The following is a 20,192-nucleotide window of genomic DNA, read 5'->3' on the forward strand; positions in this document are numbered from 1 at the left end:
AAAAAATATATGTAGTTCACTACATCCTCTTATAAATTTTTTAAAACCCAAATTGGATTGTGAAATAAGGTGGAATAGCACCTACCAAATGATTGAAAGGGGCTTATTGTTAAAGCCTGCTATAAAAAAAATTAGTTAATGAAGTTATAACTAATATTATAATTCTTCAAGAAAAACAATTATCAGAGGTAAACTAAAATTTATAAATAGGTAAATAATACTTTATTAACATAACATACAGGAGGAATGGGACGATCTTGTAAAAATTAAATCTATCCTATTGCCTTTGTATGAGACTACATATATGGTTTGTGGGGAAAATTATCCTACTTATAATTTGGTTATACTCTATTATATTCTAATTCTTGAACACTTAAAAAATGAGAAACCTTGTTTCCATAAAACCTCTAACAATGATTTCAAAGTGGCATGTGATAAATTGTTGGGCTATTATAATTTAACTGCAGATGATGCAATAATAGCTACAATATTGGATCCAAGGCTCAAAATAGAATATTTTAAATCAATATCTCTTGATTATGATATTGATATATCCAGGTTAACAGACAAGTTTAAAGAGATTTACAGCAGATATACAGGTATTTAATTTACCCCTATTTAAATACATATCATTTTATTTTATAAGCTGCTGATAATTACAACTGCCAAAATAAGAATGAAAGTCAACAAAACAGGCTTGACATTGTTTTTAAACAAAATTATGTTCAACTATGTGAAATCGATTTTTACCTGAGTGAACCAAGATCAAAGAGTGATACTGATCCATTAATGTGGTGGAAGACAAATGCACATAGGATCCCTATACTCTCAAAAATGGCAAGAGATTATTTATCTATACAAGGAACATCAACTGCGTGTGAAAGACTTTTCTCAGTTGGCACTAATTTGTTGTCAAAAAACCGCATGTCGTATAAAGAAGAAAATATAAGAACCCTTTGCCTTAAAAATTGGCTTAAAATTATAAATTAAATGAATAATATAATATTTTAATTTTGTTTATAACTTGATTATATTTATTTGTCATCGGATTATTATAATTTTTTCTGTTTGAAATCAAATTTGCAATAAAAAAATTTGTCAATATATTTGAGATTGATTTATTTTATTAAGAAAATTCATTTCAATTATTCGAATAGAATACAAATAGATTTTATTATTCGTACGAATTCAAATAGTAAATTATTCTACGAATAATGCACTATTCGATTCGAATACGTTTTTGAATAGGCCTAGGCTAGCCTAAAGATTTTGCTCATAGATGTTAGAAAGGTTTAGATTTTTAATAATGAAATATCGAGACTTTCAAAAAAAATTTATTCAAATATAAATATACTTCAAAAAAGACATTGAATTTAAATACAAATATGTTTAAAAAAAATCTATTTTAAATATAAATACACATACGTTAAGTTTAATACAAATACCTTGATGGATGAATATTTTTTGCACAAAAAATACTTTTACGAATATATTTTGCAAGTCTTTATAGTACCACAATCAATTTTTTTAAACTTAAAAAATATTTTACTAACAGTTTTCTAATATAACATTCTAATTTAAAATATTATATCGAAAATACTTCAATTACAGTGTTTCCCATTGAAAAAAGGAAAAGTCCTAATCAAAAAAGGAAAAGTTTCAATCATAAAAGGAAAAGGTCAATCAAAAAAGGAAAAGATCGGATCAGAAAAGTGTCAATCAAAAAAGGAAAAGTCCCAAAGATTTAGGAAAAAATCATCAAAAAAGGAAACGTGTCAAACAAAAAAGGAAAAGGTTCAATCAAAAAAGGAAAAGTGTTAAACAAAGAAGGAAAAGGTCCAATCAAAAAAGGAAAATTCCTATTCAAAAAAGGAAAATCGTTATTTTTTAAAAATTTACTATATCTTTTCTCAATTTATTTTTCTTCTCATTTTTGATAATTCTTTTGTCTTTTAAAAATAATTTTAAATTTTCCGTTATTTTTCTTCACCTATCTGCTCCATATTTAACAATTCTTTACTTTTATGACTTTTCATGATTTTTTCTACTTATATTGTAATGTTTTACATACATTTCTAACCTTTTCAATCTCTTGAAGTCATTTTTGATATTTATTTTTTTGATCTTTTCTCAATTTTTTTTTCTCATTTTTGATAATCCTTTTTTAGGAATTATATTTAATTTTCACTAAATTTTTAGCAGACAATTTTTTTAATTAGAATTTTTTGCATATCAAATTATTTAATTACAATTGTAAAATTAAATTAATCGTTTGGTTATAATGTACCTTTTTAAAATTAAATAAGTTTGAACTGTAATACCAAACGATATGTAAATAAAATATAATCAAATTCTTATTTTTAAAATTTAATATTTATGCAAGAAGTATTCAATATTTTTGAGCAAGTAAATAATTTTTTTTTGTAATTATTTTTAAAACTATATTCTTTGATTTATGAATAAACGTAAAATGAGGTATGTGTTATAATATAAGGATTTTAGACTTTTTTGTCATTCCTTCTATTTGTTAAATATATATTTTAAAAATAAATTTATTTTTGTTTTATAAAATAAAATTATGAAGATATGGTAAAAACAAGGGGAAAAAACAGCGACGTAAAAAAGAATAGTATTAAAAATATAGCATCATGTATTAAAGTAAGCTATAAGACAGTGACAAATATTTCTCCCATCTCAAAAATGGAATAAAATATATATATTTATCGATGAGAGCGGGTTTTCAATATCAATGAGGCGGTTATATGGATATTCACAAATAAATAAAAAGGCTATTAAAAATGTTCAAGGGATAAAAACAATGAATTATACTATCATTGCTGCTCTCTCAATTGCAAGAATATTCAGATTCGAAGTTCTTGATGGCCCCTGCAACGCTATATACTTTAGCAACTTTGTAAATGAAATATTAAATCATTTTGAAGAAGGTAACATGATGAATATGATTTTTGTGATGGATAATGTTCCATTTCATCATAATCATACAATTAGGAAATCGATAGAAAGAAGAGGGCGCATATTGAAATACTTACCACCTTACAGTCCTTATCTTAATCGCATTGAAAATGTGTTTTTTCAATGGAAGGATTTTGTCAGAAATCAAAATCCCAGTAACGAGGAAAAATTAATTCAGAGCATGGAGAGAGAGGAATATCTGAGGAGAATGCAAAAAATTATTTTAGAAATATGGAGACCTATATTCCAAAATGTAGAAGAGGGGAAATTATTCATGATTAATATAAATTTTTGTTTCTTACTTTATTATACATTGTAATTAAATAATTTGATATGCAAAAAATTCTAATAAAAATAAATTATCTACTAAAAATTTAGTGAAAATTAAATATATTATATATTCTGACCAGTTCATCTATCCCTGGAAAAAAATATTTAATATGACGATGATGCAATATATCGAGAAAAAGAATTCTGGAAATATTTTATAAATTTCAAAGATTTAACATATAATTTTATTAAGATTACGAAGCGACAAGATTCTACTTATTATTATATAATTTGGTGTGATTCATTCCCCTTGAAATAATATCTGCAAAGATGAAATCAGATGGAATAATTAAGCTAACACATTAGATGGAAACAGGTGCGTGGGGATCCCCAAAGCCAAAAAATGCAGATGCCGGATTATATTTTTCAAAAATATTATTGTTAATATTAATTTATATTTGTTAATATTTATTCCTATCTCATATATATACTTAATTATACTTATTTATCACATTCATCTAAGTTATTTTATCAATTAATTTCGATTTCAAGTTTTCCTTGGCGTAATTTACCTATTATTTCCAAATTTTAGGGGCGTAATATTTATCTAAATTTCTAGTCAAATAATTATTATCTCTGAAACTCCTTGTCCAACAGGGAGAAAGAAATTGCAAGCTTGTCTAACGAGATCGAGTCTCCGCCATCAAGCAGTAACAGCTTTTATGGAGTTAGAAGAGCCGATTATTAATGCTATTACTGAAATATCACAATGGCTTGAAAGAAATATTTCCTCGGAAGCAAGAAAATTATTGGATTCAATACTTATTCCAAATTTTATCATTTAATTATACAACTATTTTATGTATTACTTTTCAAAAACATGACATTGACTTGATTAAGAAGATGAGAATAGCGGAGAGCATTTTATTAGAACTCAAGGAAATTAGAGCTAATGTTGATGAAGAATTTCATATTTTATATTGTTGAGTCAAAAGCAGAGCTATACTGTTTAATATTTGTCCTCCTCAATTTGCAGCAAGCAAGCTCATCGTCAAAACATTAATAAAGGATGAGTAGAAGAGTATTATAAAACAAATGTCCCCTCTCAGATACATTTATAACCCAAATAAATGAATGATTTTTAATTCATCATGCAGCACTTACAAATCCGCAGATATTACTTCCACAAAAGCCTTTCCAACGATGGTGATAGAAAAAAATATTTGTTAGATTTTTATCATGATGTTAAAATATCTTATGATGCCTTATTAGCTGAATAACTATGATTAAAAGATTAACTATGGTTGATACAGTCCCAAAAAATGCTATGAATGCTTTGCATTATTTCAAACATTTTAGATTATATTCCGAATGTATTAAAATGGTTATATATATTAGCAACTCTTTCCAATAGTAAACTAATGAGAGAACATTCTCTTTTTTAAGAAGAATAACCACAGCCCAGATTTTTTTTAATATGTTTTTCGGCCCGGCCCGATTTTTTTGAAAATAAGATTTTCAGTCCCGGCCCGCGTTTTTTTAAATTAAATTATATTTATTTTTGATTTTTATAGCTAATAATGGCGATTTCAAATATTTGGTTTTAAATACAGCTCGGCCCGGATATTTTTTCTAAAATATTTTTCAGGCCCAGCCTGGGTGTTTTTTTAAAAAAAATTTCGGGCCCGGCCAGGGTATGTTTAAAAAAATTAAAATACGGTCTGGCTCGGGGACCGGGCCTGCAAGTCTCTGAAAAACATACCTATGAAATACAACTTCTGAAAGTAGATTGAATGAATTGTATCTTTTGAATATTCATAGGCATTTAACGCCAAACAAGGATAGATAATTTAAAAATTAGCTCAAAACATACAAAATACAATTATTCCTAAGAAACTTTTTGTGTATTAATTTATATTTTCAACATTTAAATTTTTTATACTTTATATATTTTAAAGGCTCAAAAACAAATTTCAATTTTGGGTCATTTAAGTGATTCATATCGTGGTTATATTTACTTTATATTTTATATTGCACCTTTACTTTACAGTTTTTCAAGCCGGTTTATATATATATTTTTTTTGTAATTCACATTAGTTTAAAATTGTGTATTAGAAAAGTTATTAGTCCTAATAAATTTATGCTTAGTATTTTTAATTAACAATAATATTTCTTAAAATTTTTTTATTATCCCCCCCCCCCCCAGACCAAATTCCTGCGTACGCCCCTGGATGGGAAATTGAAATCAAATTTGATATGAACATTAATTCTTTCAATACTCTAATGACAAATGAATTTAATTTGTAAAAATTCTATATTTAATATTCATACTTGATAGACTATTCTATGGATTCAAAATAGATAATATGATTAAATTTATAACTCTTTTATAATTATAATCTTACTACTCTCTTTATTTTACCTTCTTCCAAATTTCTTAATATTAATTTAATTAATTCTTAAATTAAATATAATCAAAATTACTATTTTTACTAATATCTTATTTTTTAATAACCTTTCTTATCCCTAATATTGTTTTTTTCCACCATTTTTTTATTTTAATTTATCCATCATTTTTTTTTTATTTTAACCACCATTTATAATCTAAATTTTTTTAAATAATAAAAAATAATTAAATAAAAAATTTTCTAATTTAGAAGATCATTAATTTTTTTTACTAAACTTATGTATCTTCTCTTGTCCACCATTTTTTTATTTACTATTAATTTTTTTCTATATTATTATTTATTTATTTAATTTACCTTCCAATAATAATACCCAAATAATATTAAATATATTTTAAATAACTTATTTATTAATATCCAAATTTTTTTTAACATTTACAATTTTCTAATTAAATTTATTAAATAAAATAATTAAGTTTTTTTGGAAGGACCTTTTCTTATATTCTATTCCTTCCTTTGCTATACTCACTATTCACATATATATATGGCTCGGATGTAGTTCTCCTCATATACTTCATACCTGGGTTACAAGGTTTGTTGGTATCCTTGAGTAAAAAAATCGGCATAATTATATGCAAGATGGGCCTTCATATAATTCACGTAAAAGATAAAGATGCAATATATCATGATTCTGTAATTAATCAATACAAACTAAAGATAATAATCTCATTATTAAATTGTCTCAGAGATGCTTTGTACTCAGCCAATATTAGAGGTCAAAATACTTAAGTTTTTACAATTTTGTACTCAGCCAATATTAGAGGTCAAAATACTTAAGTTTTTACAATTTTAATTGTATTCAGTATTAAGTAATAATACCAATAACTATCCCAACTAACATTTGCATCACCTGAACGCTGCTGCTCTAAGTTCAAGGCGTACCTCATATATTTGATAATCGATTAAAGCATACTATTCTCATTTTATATAAGTTAATTCACAAGCAAAATACTCAAGTTTAATATATATTTTACCTATCACACAATAATGATAACTTTATAAATTTTTCCATTTTTTAATCAAATAACAATAATTCTTTAGCAATTAAAAATTCGATTTAAGGTTAATAAAAATAGAATTCAACCAATTACCAAAATATGCTAAATCTCAATTCAGAACAAATTTGGTTATCCTAAATTTATTTATAATTATTAGACAGACCATTTAGACAATATTTATATAAAGGTGATTTATACATTTAAAACTAACATCAATATTCAAGGATTAAAAATAATTTTTCATACACCACCTGTACCTATAACTTCAGAGTTATAACAAACTTACTCTCATTTGTAACTACTAACAACACATTATCTTGGAAATAGAATAAAAAAAATACAAAATTTACATGCACTATACATAATTAATCATTCTGATCCTATCTATAACAAAACCCTTATATACCAACATACCAGCAAATAACCCTACTCCAATGTTCTTGTCTTAGACTCAAATTAACAAACTTCTCAGGTATTAACCATCTTCTCATCCTAAGTATCAAAGGAATATGCCCATCCTGTCACAAACTTATTAATATAAAAAAAAGATGACCATCTATACAAACATGGCCCCCAAGCCTTCACTTGCTCAGGTTCTAATACACTGCACAAAACTAATACACCCTTAATTAATACCAAACACATACAGGTAAATAACGAATCTTTAGAAGAATTTATCTTTATCAAAAAATAACAACAATAAAATACATCCCATTTAGCGTTAATTACCAGATTACTGACCAGTTTATTAAATTATTTGATAATATCTAAGATTTGTCAAATTTAAATCATTGAATAATCTCTTCACATTCCCTTTAAAATGCCTCTCAATCCCAAAAGATAACAAATCTATCTCACTATCTAACCTAATAAAAGACAGACTCAAACATTTGGAAAACTTAACACAGTTAGAATACATTAAAAATCCCAATAATTCTAATGAAAGTTTCAGTAGTACCTGCAACAAAATATCCAAAAAATAAATGAAGGCGACATATGCGGTGCACAAAAATTAATCTCTTCACAATCAAAACTCGCCCCATTTAACGACGAGACCCTTGACAACCTAAACTCCCTTCACCCACGTGCCTCTTACACTAGCTTACCAGACCCACCGTTCAATATCCCCTCTTTCATAATTACAAACCAAGATATTTGCGAAAAAGTGAATTTAATAAATTTTCAGCAGCCCGGATGGCTATAGACCATCTTACTTCCAAACATTACTAAAATCTCATAATTCCAATAATTTTTTAACTCACTTACCACCTTCCTTAATAATATAACTACTAAAGATATTCCCACATTAGCTCATCAAATTATATTTGGTGCAAACTTGATTGCTTTTGAAAAACCTAATGGATGCATCCGGCCAATCGCAATCGGTTCACTTTTCAGACGCTGATAACTAAAATTATTGCAAAAAAAATAAAACCCGATACTCATTCCTTGCTTGGCAAATATCAATTAGGATGTGAACTAAAGGAGGCGTAAATATAGCTTCTCACTGCCTACGAATCTACCTTCAACATCCACCGATTTTAAGAATGTCTTCAATACAATTTCACGTTCCTCGGCACTCGAATCTTTTTACGATAATTTCCCCCAATACTCACGCTTCGTAGACATCTACTATAACAATAGCACTCCCCTCATTTTAATAGTAGCATTATATATTCCGAAGAGGGAGTACAATAGGGCGACCCTCTCGGCCCTATTCTTTTCTGCTTAGCTATCCACAATATGATGAAAGATCTTAAATTAGATTTTGACTCGACTTTAACCTATGGTACCTAGATGATGGCACCCTTTGCGGTAATTCACATCAAATTCCTAAGCTACCTCGAAACAGAATGCACTAAAATTGGTTTAGAATTAAACAAAACCAAAACAGAAATATGCTCCCTTAACCCCGAGATTCCCTTTGATTTATTTAAAGATTACACTATTATCGAAAAAGAAGATATCCAACTCTTGGGCTCCCCATTACTTAATAATAATATATCCGAAAAAATTATCGATAAAACTTTTTCTGAGATGCAAAACATGGAAAAGTTCATCAACCACATTCCATCGCACCAGCTTTTTTACTTATTAAAAAAGTCTTTATATCTTCCTAAAATTTCGCATCTCTTCCACTCATCCTCCTCAAAATTTTTCATTCAAAACAATATTAGTTTAAAGACCTTTATAGAAAGGATTCTCAACCTTTCATTATCAGACTTTAATTGTCACCTAGCTCAATTGCCCGCTAAACTAGGTGGTATCGATGATCCCCTTAGAATTACTTTCCCTATCTCTATTTATCTCAAATCGCCTATCCCTCAATTCTGCGATCTCATCATTCATAACCCCCAATGATGATCTTCTAGCAGCAGCAATCTAACAATGGAATCTTCTTACCCCAGACGGTTATACATTTCCAACAAATCTATCATCGAATCCCTAATAAAGAAATTACAAAATAGTCTTAACCCAACCGATATTAACGATATACAACTATTATAATCCAACGATAAATATGGCGAGCATGAATGGCTCGAAGCACTTCCAAGCCAAACCTTAGATAAATTCTTAACCAATGACCAACTGAGAGTTACTATATTATTTAAACTTGGATGCTCGTTTACATAGCCACCAATGAACTTACCCGTTCAACCTAACGCCCGACACGGCCTACACTGCACCCGCAGCCAAGGTCACCATCTCCGGCATAAAGCAATTAATAAACTCAACCAAAACGCTTTTAATAAGGCAAAAATACCCAACATCCTCGAACCAATCAACCTTTCATTACCGGATGGCCTAAGACCCGAAGGTTTAACCTATACCCCCTGGTCCAACGGGAAATATCTTATTTGGGACGCAACCTGCATCTTCTCATTTCCTTCCTCAATTAATTCAAATCCTCTTACTTGCGGGGAAAATAGAAAAAATTAATAAATATTCAAAATTAAATTACTTTATATTTCAGCCAATAGTCATATCAACTAACGGCAATTTTTCACAGTCTACATATTTTTTTTTTAAACTTTATCGCGAAAATTTTTTAACATAACAAACGAAAATCGCGAATCCATATTTCTTAAACAAAAACTTCAACTATAAATTTTTAAACACAATTATACTTGTTTTTTATGTACATATTCATTATTAAATTAAGCTCTTTTTAGAGCCTCCGATACTTATAATATATAAATATATTTATTATATTTAGTAATTTTATATACTTGTTTTAATATTTTAGTGTTTTATCATTTTTTTGAACAAATGTTGAATTTCCTTTAAAAAAAATTCCTAAAAAGGATTATCAAAAATGAGAAAATAAAATTGAGAAGATCAAAAAAATAAAGATCAAAAATGACCTCAAGAGATTGAAAAGGTTAGAAATGTATGTAAAAGATTATAATATAAGGAGAAAAAATCAAAATAAAAGTAAAGAATTGTTAAAAATATGTGGCAGAGAGATGAAGAAAAATAACAGAAAATTTATAAATTATTTTAAAATGACAAAAGAATTATCAAAAATGAGAAGAATAATAAAGATCTCCCTTTTTAATTGGAATTTTCCTTTTTTGATTAACATTTTCCTTTCCTTTTGGGAAATTTCCTTCTTTTTTGATTGACACTTTTCCTTTTTTGATTGGATCTTTTCCTTTTTTGTTTGACACTTTTCTTTTTTGATCGGACTTTTTCCTAAACCTTTGGACTTTTCCTTCTTTGATTGACACTTTTCCTTTTTTGATTGGACCTTTTCCTTTTATGATTGACCCTTTTCCTTTTTTGAATGGAAAACCCTGTATATTTCAGTAATACAAACATAAATAATATAATTATAGCAGTAGCATATCATAGAGCACGTAATAAATATAAGCATAATTATAATGCAAAATAAATGAATTATATTGAAGAATAAAATGAATATTGCAGATACGGAATTAAAATTATATAATAAAAATAAAATATCTAATAATACTTCATCCAAAACCATATGCTGCAAAAATATGTTTTTTTTACACTACATGCTCCCTCTAATACCCAATTTCACACTCATATATAGGAACAAACGGTTTATCAATCCTCGAATCAATAGCTATTGGATAAAATCGCTCCATTTATGATTTTAGTTTTATTCTTTGTTGAGCAGATTTTTAATCTAGCCTTCACTATATTATTGATTTTTGATGATATTTTGAAAAAATTTCCATTCAAAATTATCAAATTACATTTAGAGGATGTTGACGTTGTTACAAAATCACTGCAAAATATCTTATAAACATAATAGCATATAAAAACTACTTATCTTCAATTCCTAAGTCTTCCTCATCTTCTTGCATTTTCGGTTTCAAATTCGGTAATACTCATTTTAAAAATAAAATAAGATTTGATGGACAAGTTGTTAATTTTTTCGATAACTCGCACAAATTTAATATTTAAATAAATAAATAAATGTGGATTTATATTTTATAATTCAATTTAATTTATAATAAAAAAAGTAGGGGAAACCGGGGATAGCGTTATCCCGGGGTAGGTAATTTTTTCTCAAATAATTTTAAAACTAGTAAACCTTGTGATTTGAAATTTAACTATAAATGTATTTTAATAAGATGCTTCAATAATTCTAAAAATGTTTCGCAGAAATATGCCCATGAAAGTTTTAAATGCAAATTAATATTTTAGCAAGTCAAAAGCAATAATTTATAAAAGTTACCAGACTAAATTTCAATTCTAATTGATTAAGTAACAATTTTATAAAAAATATTGACAATATTTATGGCAATGAAATTAAATTTTAATTAATATGAAGACCTGGGCAGATTTTGGCGGAGTGCGTATTAGCTATTTTTAAGCAGGGATTATTTGAATAATTTTTTTTAACTAATTTATGAACATTAGAAGCCATGAATTTGTCTCAAATGGCAATATAAAGATGATTTTCGCATTTTTCGGCTTTAAGTGACAACTTCTTCTCAAGTGATATAAATAATATGGAGGAAATGGTACAAACATTTGACAATGAATTTTGATTCATTTAATTAGGATTAATATTTTATATAAAAAATTTAAAAAAATATATATATATATAAACCCCAGGTGTTTTTCATAATTCTTAAATTTTTTTCTAAAATATCAATTTCTACAGTAGTGATAAATGTAAAGAATATAACTACAATCAAACATTTTGGAAGATTTGCTTCATTAATTTTTTATGGACTAATTGTCTGAAAATAGTAAAAAATATTTTATATTTTGTAGTATTTAAAATAGAAGAATATGCGCTACTGCCCAACCCTGTGCGTAATATTATTTTGTCTAAAATCTTAATTTAAAATCGGCGAAATCGAGCCGTTTAACAACACTGTTATTTTATTTTAGAAATGTTAACCATTTGGCTTGAGTCCTTTAAGAAAAGCTCCTACAGCGCCCAAATATCCCTCGTGTCTTAAGAATAATGGTTTGATTTGACCCTAATATAGAAAATTTTGAATGACCGTTATAGTATTTTTCCCTAGATTTATATTTTAAAAAATTTGTTTGAATATATAGATATTCCATTTATATTTGGTAAAAATGTCAAATTTCGAGGCAGAAATGGAATGGGCAAAAAAATTTCAATTAACTAATAAATCAAAATACCTTTGACCAAAAATTGATAGCGTAAGTTATGGTGTGCATAGTGACCGGGTGACCTCTTATGAAAAATCCTCCAAAGTAAATTTTGGTTAACCGGTGAAGTTGGGCGTTCAGGAAGGCTATTTGACCTATGTCGTTGCTTATGGCTATGAGTAAAGAATGCGCAATATCCTCCTCCCTAAACCTCTTACCTTTGAAGAAACGAAATAAATTGGCTTTTATAGTTTTATAGAAAGTTACAAATCCACCTAATGATTCATTTGGTTTAACAATTTTTATAGACGAACATTCTTCATTTTGGGAATTATGACCAATGTTAATAATATTTCTTAGCCTGGAGTTTTCATGCCCAGTATAAATAGTTAGCTTTAAGAAGTTAATAATCTTGATAACCTAACTCATTCCTTATTTTATCATAATAAATTTATTTAAAAAACTGCGAGATGCAGAGCGAAGCAATAGTGTAATTTTATCAATATTGTTGGCCGATAATTATATTTAAAAATATTTCAGATTGTTATTTAATAATTTATCACAATTATTCTACTTTCTCATAATATCATATAAATTTTTCTTTAAATTATTAGGATTATCCATCTGTCTGCCTATCTAAATCTATGTGAAATATAAATAATTGAACATTGATAGTTTGTGCAAAAAAATATTCTTGCTTTATATCTTATTTTTTATCTGTTTCAAGTTTCTTATATTAATTATAAAAAAAAAGAACAAACATGTGAGATATCATTTGAACAAGGGTTTAAATATTTATTTGAAAAATAATTTGGAATAAGTGGGGAAGACACAATGATGAGAACTATATTTACATTAAAAAAGAAAAGATATAAAGATAAAGTTGGTAAAAACTTTATAAATATAGATGGCATCGCCGCATCTTTGGGTTAATAATAAAAACTATTAGTTTTTAAAATAATATTATACCAACTAGAGGTCTGTAATGGGCTAGTTTTACACGTGTTAAAATATTATAATTGAGCGGAGTGGTTCTTTTTACTTGCAATGCGCGGGATTTACTCGCCTAACCATGATTATTTTTAAAATTTACACGCTCGCCCATTTATTAAAAATTTTGTTTATCTCTCCCACCAGCTTACCATTTAAAAAATTATTTGATTGGTTGGTTTGGCGCTTTATTTATTTTAATTATATTTTCACTTAACCCTTTATTGCGTACATCATATGTGAATACATATGCTATAAAAAAGGTATAAATTTTAATATAAAATTTTTTATAGTTTAATACACATGATGTATAATAGATAAACATAAACATATATTTTATTTATTTCTATAGTTAATTTTGTCAAAAATGAAAGACAGCTATCAATATAAAAATTCGAAAATACGTAGTTTACAACTTTCGAATAGTTGCATTTTTTCTATTTTATAAATTATGTCATTTCTCTTGTACAAATTTTTAAGGAACAGGAAGTTAAAAATCCTATTAAATAAAATAAAAGAAATGTTTTATATATAAATAGATTTTATATTCATTAATAGTGCTTAAAATTTAAAAAGGTACGTGTACCCAGATACATAATGCGCACAAAGGCAATATGAATTTGGGCTTTTTTGATTGTTTTTTTTATTAATAGATGTTCTTTATTTGCTATCTATAGTCAAAATGTACTGTATTTCAGAAAATAGTTCGGATTCTAATATTAGTTCCTCATAAGATTAGGAAATTCTCGATTCAAGATCAGCAGATGTTGATTCAAGCGGAAATGCGGTATTTCAACTATTGGTACCACTACATTCCAATTTTAAATTGTGTTTTGATAAATGGTTCTGGGGTATAGAACATCAAGTATTACTCTCCCAAGAGGGAGTATTGCTACAGCGAGGGCTAATAGAATTTATAATTGGCAGTTTCCAACTGAAAAAGAATTCTAAAAGTTGGAACGTGGATTCACATAAGATCACGTAAATGGTATCACCGTATAGTATTTCATATACTTGATATGATGTTATAAATCTTGGTTAATATATATGCGAGGTTTTGTAGCTTTAAAGGTCGGAACAGATGCCATTTTTAACATTTAAAATTTCAGGTAAAAAAACGAATATCAATTGACACTAAATATTTAAAAAAATCTAGCAAGGGGCCGAAAAGTCTTATTATGCAGAAAGAAATAAGACAGGATTTAATAGCACATTGGCCAAAATATAGTAAAGGCGCGGTGCAAAAATCATGGCTGTAAATTGGTTACGAAAGTGATTTGTACCAAATATGGTGTATCATCATGTTTTACTACAAAAAACGATTGTTTTAAATTATTTAATGAAATTTAATATAAATTCGTTTTATATTACATTAGTTATCAAATAATAAAATTATGTCTTTATTTTGTAATAGATTTTAAATTGAAAAAATATGATACTTTTTACACGCATTGTGTATTTAAATACACACACTAAATTTTTTTTACAGTTTAAATATTTTTTTTTAAAAATTATTTTTACTTTATTAAGGGCCCTTTAAAGACAAAAAAAGTTTTTTTAAAAAATTATATCATTTATTGATATGTCGCGCAATAGATGGTTATGCATATAAAATAAGCAATATTATGAAATAAAAAAATAATTTTTAATAAATATAAGAACGTCACCGACGATCAAAGCGGGATATTTTAGCGCAAAAACGCAAATGATGGATGGAGAAAAGCTAATTCTGCCCGTAAAGTGTATAAAATTTATCGCTCACTGTTTTAATATTTAGCTCGCCAGGTCCAATGTTTAAATTTTAAGCTGCCTGCTCTACAAATATTTTTCTAGTCAAAAATATTTTACAGATCTAGCAGGTATGTAAACTATCAATAAAAAGATATGATTTTATGTGGAGTATTTAAAGGGGCATTTGCAACCCCCTCTCCCCCGAAATTTCTCTTAAATTCCCCGAAATTTCTCTTAAATTCCCCGAAATTTCTCTTAAATTCCCCGAAATTTCTCTTAAATTCCCCGAAATTTCTCTTAAATTCCCCGAAATTTCTCTTAAATTTAAAAAACCCTTTTAATCTTATAAATTGGATTTTATATATTCAAAAATATATGTGATATCTTTTTTCCACCCTTGAAGTAAAATCATAGATATATACCACTGTTTGTTTATAAACGAAATTAGATACAACGTCAATATTTCATCAAGTATATGTCTAAGAGAAGGGAAAAGGAGATGGATTAATAAAAGAGAATAAAAGAAAGAAGAAAAATAAAGAAACGAAAATAAACTAAGGTATACCAGAACAAGAATTTTTCCTCAACCCGCTATCCTCTTTAGTTGTGTTTTGTTGCGAAGCTAGGTAGTTATCATTCGCTTCATCTGATACGGGTTTCGTATTTTTCCAAAACAAGTCGGACCTTGTATTATATTCACTTATGTTTTTTATACCTTTCGACCTTTCAGAATCTTTCCTCTCAAAACCTTGGCCTAGCCATTGTTTCGCGCCATTTTCAGAATATATGTTTTGGTTACCGTAATTATTTGAAAAATCAATAAGTTTCGTTTCTTTAAAACATTGGTCCATGGGCTGCTTCACATCGTTTTCGGCGTCGTATAATTCAGATATAAAACTATTATTCTGCATGGAAGAATTACTTGAACCATTTGCAATATAGGGTGTTTTTTTAATGTTATGGCTATTTTGTGGTGAAAGAAGAGGGATGGTTTTGACATCTCTTATGGTAATTTTTTCGAAAGATATCAAATTGGCAGACTGATGGATATCATCAATATCCGAAGGATAAGTAGAATCGCTCTTAACATCCAATTCATCATAATATATAGGGCCACAGTTTTCGAGTTCTTCGTTGGCAGGGGGGTACCTAATATATAAATTATTTTTGTATTTTGCAAATTTAAAAAAAATTATATAAAATGTTTTTTAAGAAATATATGCAAGAAAGAAAGATTGAGAGAAATAAATAAACAAAAATAAAATAAGAAACCAAGCAGCAGATGTTCTAACAGTTTTGCCGAAGCTACTGGCTATAAGGTTAGCTGGTAAATTGTGAGCATTGTAATCCCCTCCGTATATATCCTTAACCAGCATATCTACGTTCCTGTGATCCCCTCTCTCGGCCAAAGATAAAAGTTCGTCGAAACCCTTATTTTATTGATTGATTGTAATTAGGGATATTTATAAAATTTTCTTATATTCGATTAGTTTACTTAATTTTTTTATTTGATTAGTTTACCTTATTTTCTTTTAACTCCCACTAATCATTCCTAAATGTAAAAGGAGCTTTTACATAATTTATTAACCCTTTAGAGTCTAACTTTTTTTTAAAGAGTAAATAATTTTTTAAAATAAATTATTTATTTATACTCCTGATGGAAAATTTCTAGTTTAAATTTTATTTTACAATGTATTTATAAAAAAAATGATTACATAAGGTGTATATGGGCACCCAAATACTAAAATTATGTTCTTAAAATAAAAATGCTAACATTATAACAAATATTGTCAGATTCTATGTATAATCCACAGCATTAGAAGGTATATCATAAAAACTAAAAGAAATAGAAGGTTTATAATTTGGCCAAAATCGGAACATAAAAATAAGGAAAAATTAAAAATAGCAAGTCGGTCAATTGACCGAAGGAATATTTGACTTGGTCAAATACTCTAATTGATAAATAAATATATTGATTTAATTAACTAATATATAAAGTATGTAATTAGGTTACAATAGCTATTTTATAAGGTGATAATAATCAAAATATTTTAATGATATCATAAAATTTAGAAGTAAACGCGGCGGTAAATTTAATAGCCAAAATATGCGGAGCAGTAACTTTCATAAAAAATAATCCGGTTGTTGGAATGGGTTTTACCCATCTTGAACCTTAAGAAAAGTGTCTAATATCTCACTAACAATTACTAGTTATACTTCTCTTTCAGAAAGAAATTAGTCTGTTTGGGGTAATATTCATATGAAGAAAAGAAATCGATTGAAGATCTCGACAACCGGAAAATTGGTAAGAGTATATCATAACCTAAGATTGATTAAAAATATTAAAGAATAATACTGAATATAAATCAGAGCAAGACTCTGCCAGCGAGAGCGAAATATTAATTATAGAATTTAAAAAAATATAATTGAATATTAAATAGATTCATTTTTTACTTTTTTACATAAAATAAAGTAAATATTGTCTTGAAAAACATTTATTTGAATTTGACCGATCAAATATCGGCCAAATGACTGAACCATATTATGAGAATTAATAAAATACAATTGAAATTATTAATGTCTAATTAAACTATTAATCGTTCTTAGTGATTATAAAATAACATGCAAGTTAATGATGTTAAATTAGTTCAAAAATTTATTAGTCAATTATTTAAATAACTATGATCTACAAAGTTTATTAAAATAAAATATGAGATAAAATATATTTCTTGCCAAAAAATTCATTTTAATTTCGCGCACATGAAAGATTTTATAAAGATTAATTTAATTTTTAATCTAAAGAATTAAAGTGTTCCAAGTGAACCTAGATTCTAAATAAATTCCTGGAATTTTGAATAAAATTTAATTGGTTATTTTTTTTAGAATGCAAGATGAAATATTATGTTTATTTTTCAAATGTAAGGGATTGTATATATTTTTTGATATGCATAAACAAACTTATAATACCTATTTTTTCAACAGCGGCGATTTTAGCATTATAAACTAGGTTTATGAATAGGGCTGTGCCGATATTAAATATCGGACCGGTACCGATATTTAACGTATTCCAAAAAATATCGGATCGGTACTGATATTAACGTATTCCAAAAATATCGGATAAGGCTGTTACCTGTAATAACCTGATCCGATCTTTTTACTAAAAATGCAATTCTTACATCATATATATTATTTTTTAATAAAAATTTTTTTAAAAAAAATAAAAATAATAAATTTCCCTGAGTTTCAGTGAGTTACTATTTTATATTAATAATATTATCTAAATAAATTTTTTTTAAACATAGCAAATGTTATTTATTTTTTTAAATAGATTTTAAAAGTTTTTTTATAAAAATAGAAAGGAACACCCAAAGTTTTATTTATTTAAAATTTATTTAAAAATAACACCAATTTTATTATTTATACTTTAAATAAAAGAATTATTTTAAATATGATTTCTGAATTATGGAAATATTTTAAAAAAGACAAAGATAATTTTGCAAAATGCGTTATCTGCAGAATTCTAATTTTACACGGATGAATACTGAAAAATTCATTTAATATTACCAATATCCGTAAATATTTAAAGCGATTCCATCAAATTCGAAGAGCTAATACAAAAAGAACGAGAAATATTTTTAAAAAAACATTCAAATTTTTTAAAAAAAAGAGCCCTGAAAGTCAGTCAACAATATCAGCCATTCTTAATAAAACTAATATTTGGAAATATTCTGATCCTAAATCCATAATAATTTCTAAATGTATAGGGGAAATGATAGCGTGTGACCACCAGCCGATTTCTATCTTGGAGGATATCGGCTTTAAAGGGCTTTTACACCATTTATGTCCAAATTATAAAATTCCCAATAGAAAGTATTTTTCGCAAGGAGTTATTCCGGAGATATATAAAAAACTCTCTGAAAAAAATGGTAAAGAAATTTATTATTTTTCCTTTACCTTAAATATATAGACTAGAATTCCAGGTGGCGATTCTCATATCTCACTAACATGCCACTATATAAACCAAAACTTTAAACAAATTAATAGAGCTCTTAAAAATATGATGAGTCGCATACAGCAAAAAATATTGTTCAAATTTTAGATGAAATGATTAATTATTGGGGTATAAAAAAAGTAAAATACACCTAATTATTTGAGATAATGCACCCAATATAGCTTTGGCCATGAAAAAAGACAAATTTCAAAGCGTTTCGTGTTTTGCACATATTTGCAATTGGTTGCACAGGCAGCAATACAGAGATCTATTATTAACATGCTTGCCCGGGTTATAATAATGCACAAAATAGTCTAAAGAAATCCAAATTCGATTAAATCTAACTAGGCACAAATTAATCCAGGACGTGACGACCCGTTGGGATTCTACCTATTATATGCTCGAAAGATTGATAGAACAAAAAGGGCGGTACAGCTGTACATTATCGATAATCCTAATTTGGGAAATCTCTCATTATATGAGTGGGAATTAGCAGAAAAGGTAATTGTTGTTCTGGAAACAATTCAGAGAGTAACAAAAAAAATAAGTACGGAATCATGTTCAATTAGCAATGATCAAAGTTAAAAGAATCTTTATATCTAGAAAGTATAATATATTTTTCATATTTAATCAAATATTGCTTGGTTGGGTTATGATTGACCCATTTGTTTGGGTGATATCTGATTATTTTTCAAAATCAATAAAAGATTGGGTTTGTATGAAACCCACTATATTATAAATGCTAATTTTATATTTGTGTTCATTATTTAGACAACTCGAACTCGAATAATATTGATGATATTGATATTATATCCCCTATTAGTTAATGCTGTAATGAAAATCTTGAGGCTCTTATATTTATTTTAAAAAAATCTAATTATATTATCATTTTATAATTAAATATTACAATTTTATAATTCATACCAACATAAAATGAATATATTATTATATTTATTATAATGTAATTTTTTTTAATTTTTGTTGAAATAAAAAAAATTAAATTCATAATTCTTTTGCATAAAAATATTGATTTCTTAATTACATTTGGTTCAAAAAGGGGTGGTGAAAAATCAATATTAATAACGGATCGGATTTGAACCAATATCGGAAAATATCGGATTGGTGAAAAATATGTGGATCGGCACAGCCCTATATGAAAATAGATTT

At 27.0% G+C, this 20,192-nt stretch overlaps 1 protein-coding gene across 7 annotated transcripts in view; it reads right to left on the bottom strand.

The window, feature by feature from the left end:
• LOC135926042 (4'-phosphopantetheine phosphatase-like) overlaps positions 1–20,192 on the bottom strand; it is a 79,225-nt gene that overhangs the window by 22,352 nt on the left and 36,681 nt on the right. For all 7 annotated transcript variants that reach the window (XM_065461701.1, XM_065461699.1, XM_065461697.1 and 4 more), the window contains 4 exons: positions 16,307–16,464; positions 15,600–16,183; positions 12,344–12,531; positions 12,093–12,174 (listed from right to left, as the gene is read on the bottom strand). In XM_065461701.1, coding sequence (XP_065317773.1) covers positions 12,093–12,174; positions 12,344–12,531; positions 15,600–16,183; positions 16,307–16,464 — 1,012 coding nt within the window. The remainder of the gene's footprint in view (positions 1–12,092; positions 12,175–12,343; positions 12,532–15,599; positions 16,184–16,306; positions 16,465–20,192) is intronic.

This window comes from Gordionus sp. m RMFG-2023, chromosome 3 (assembly GCF_954871325.1).
Source record: "Gordionus sp. m RMFG-2023 chromosome 3, tfGorSpeb1-WG-v2, whole genome shotgun sequence".
Taxonomy (NCBI): domain Eukaryota; kingdom Metazoa; phylum Nematomorpha; class Gordioida; order Chordodea; family Parachordodidae; genus Gordionus; species Gordionus sp. m RMFG-2023.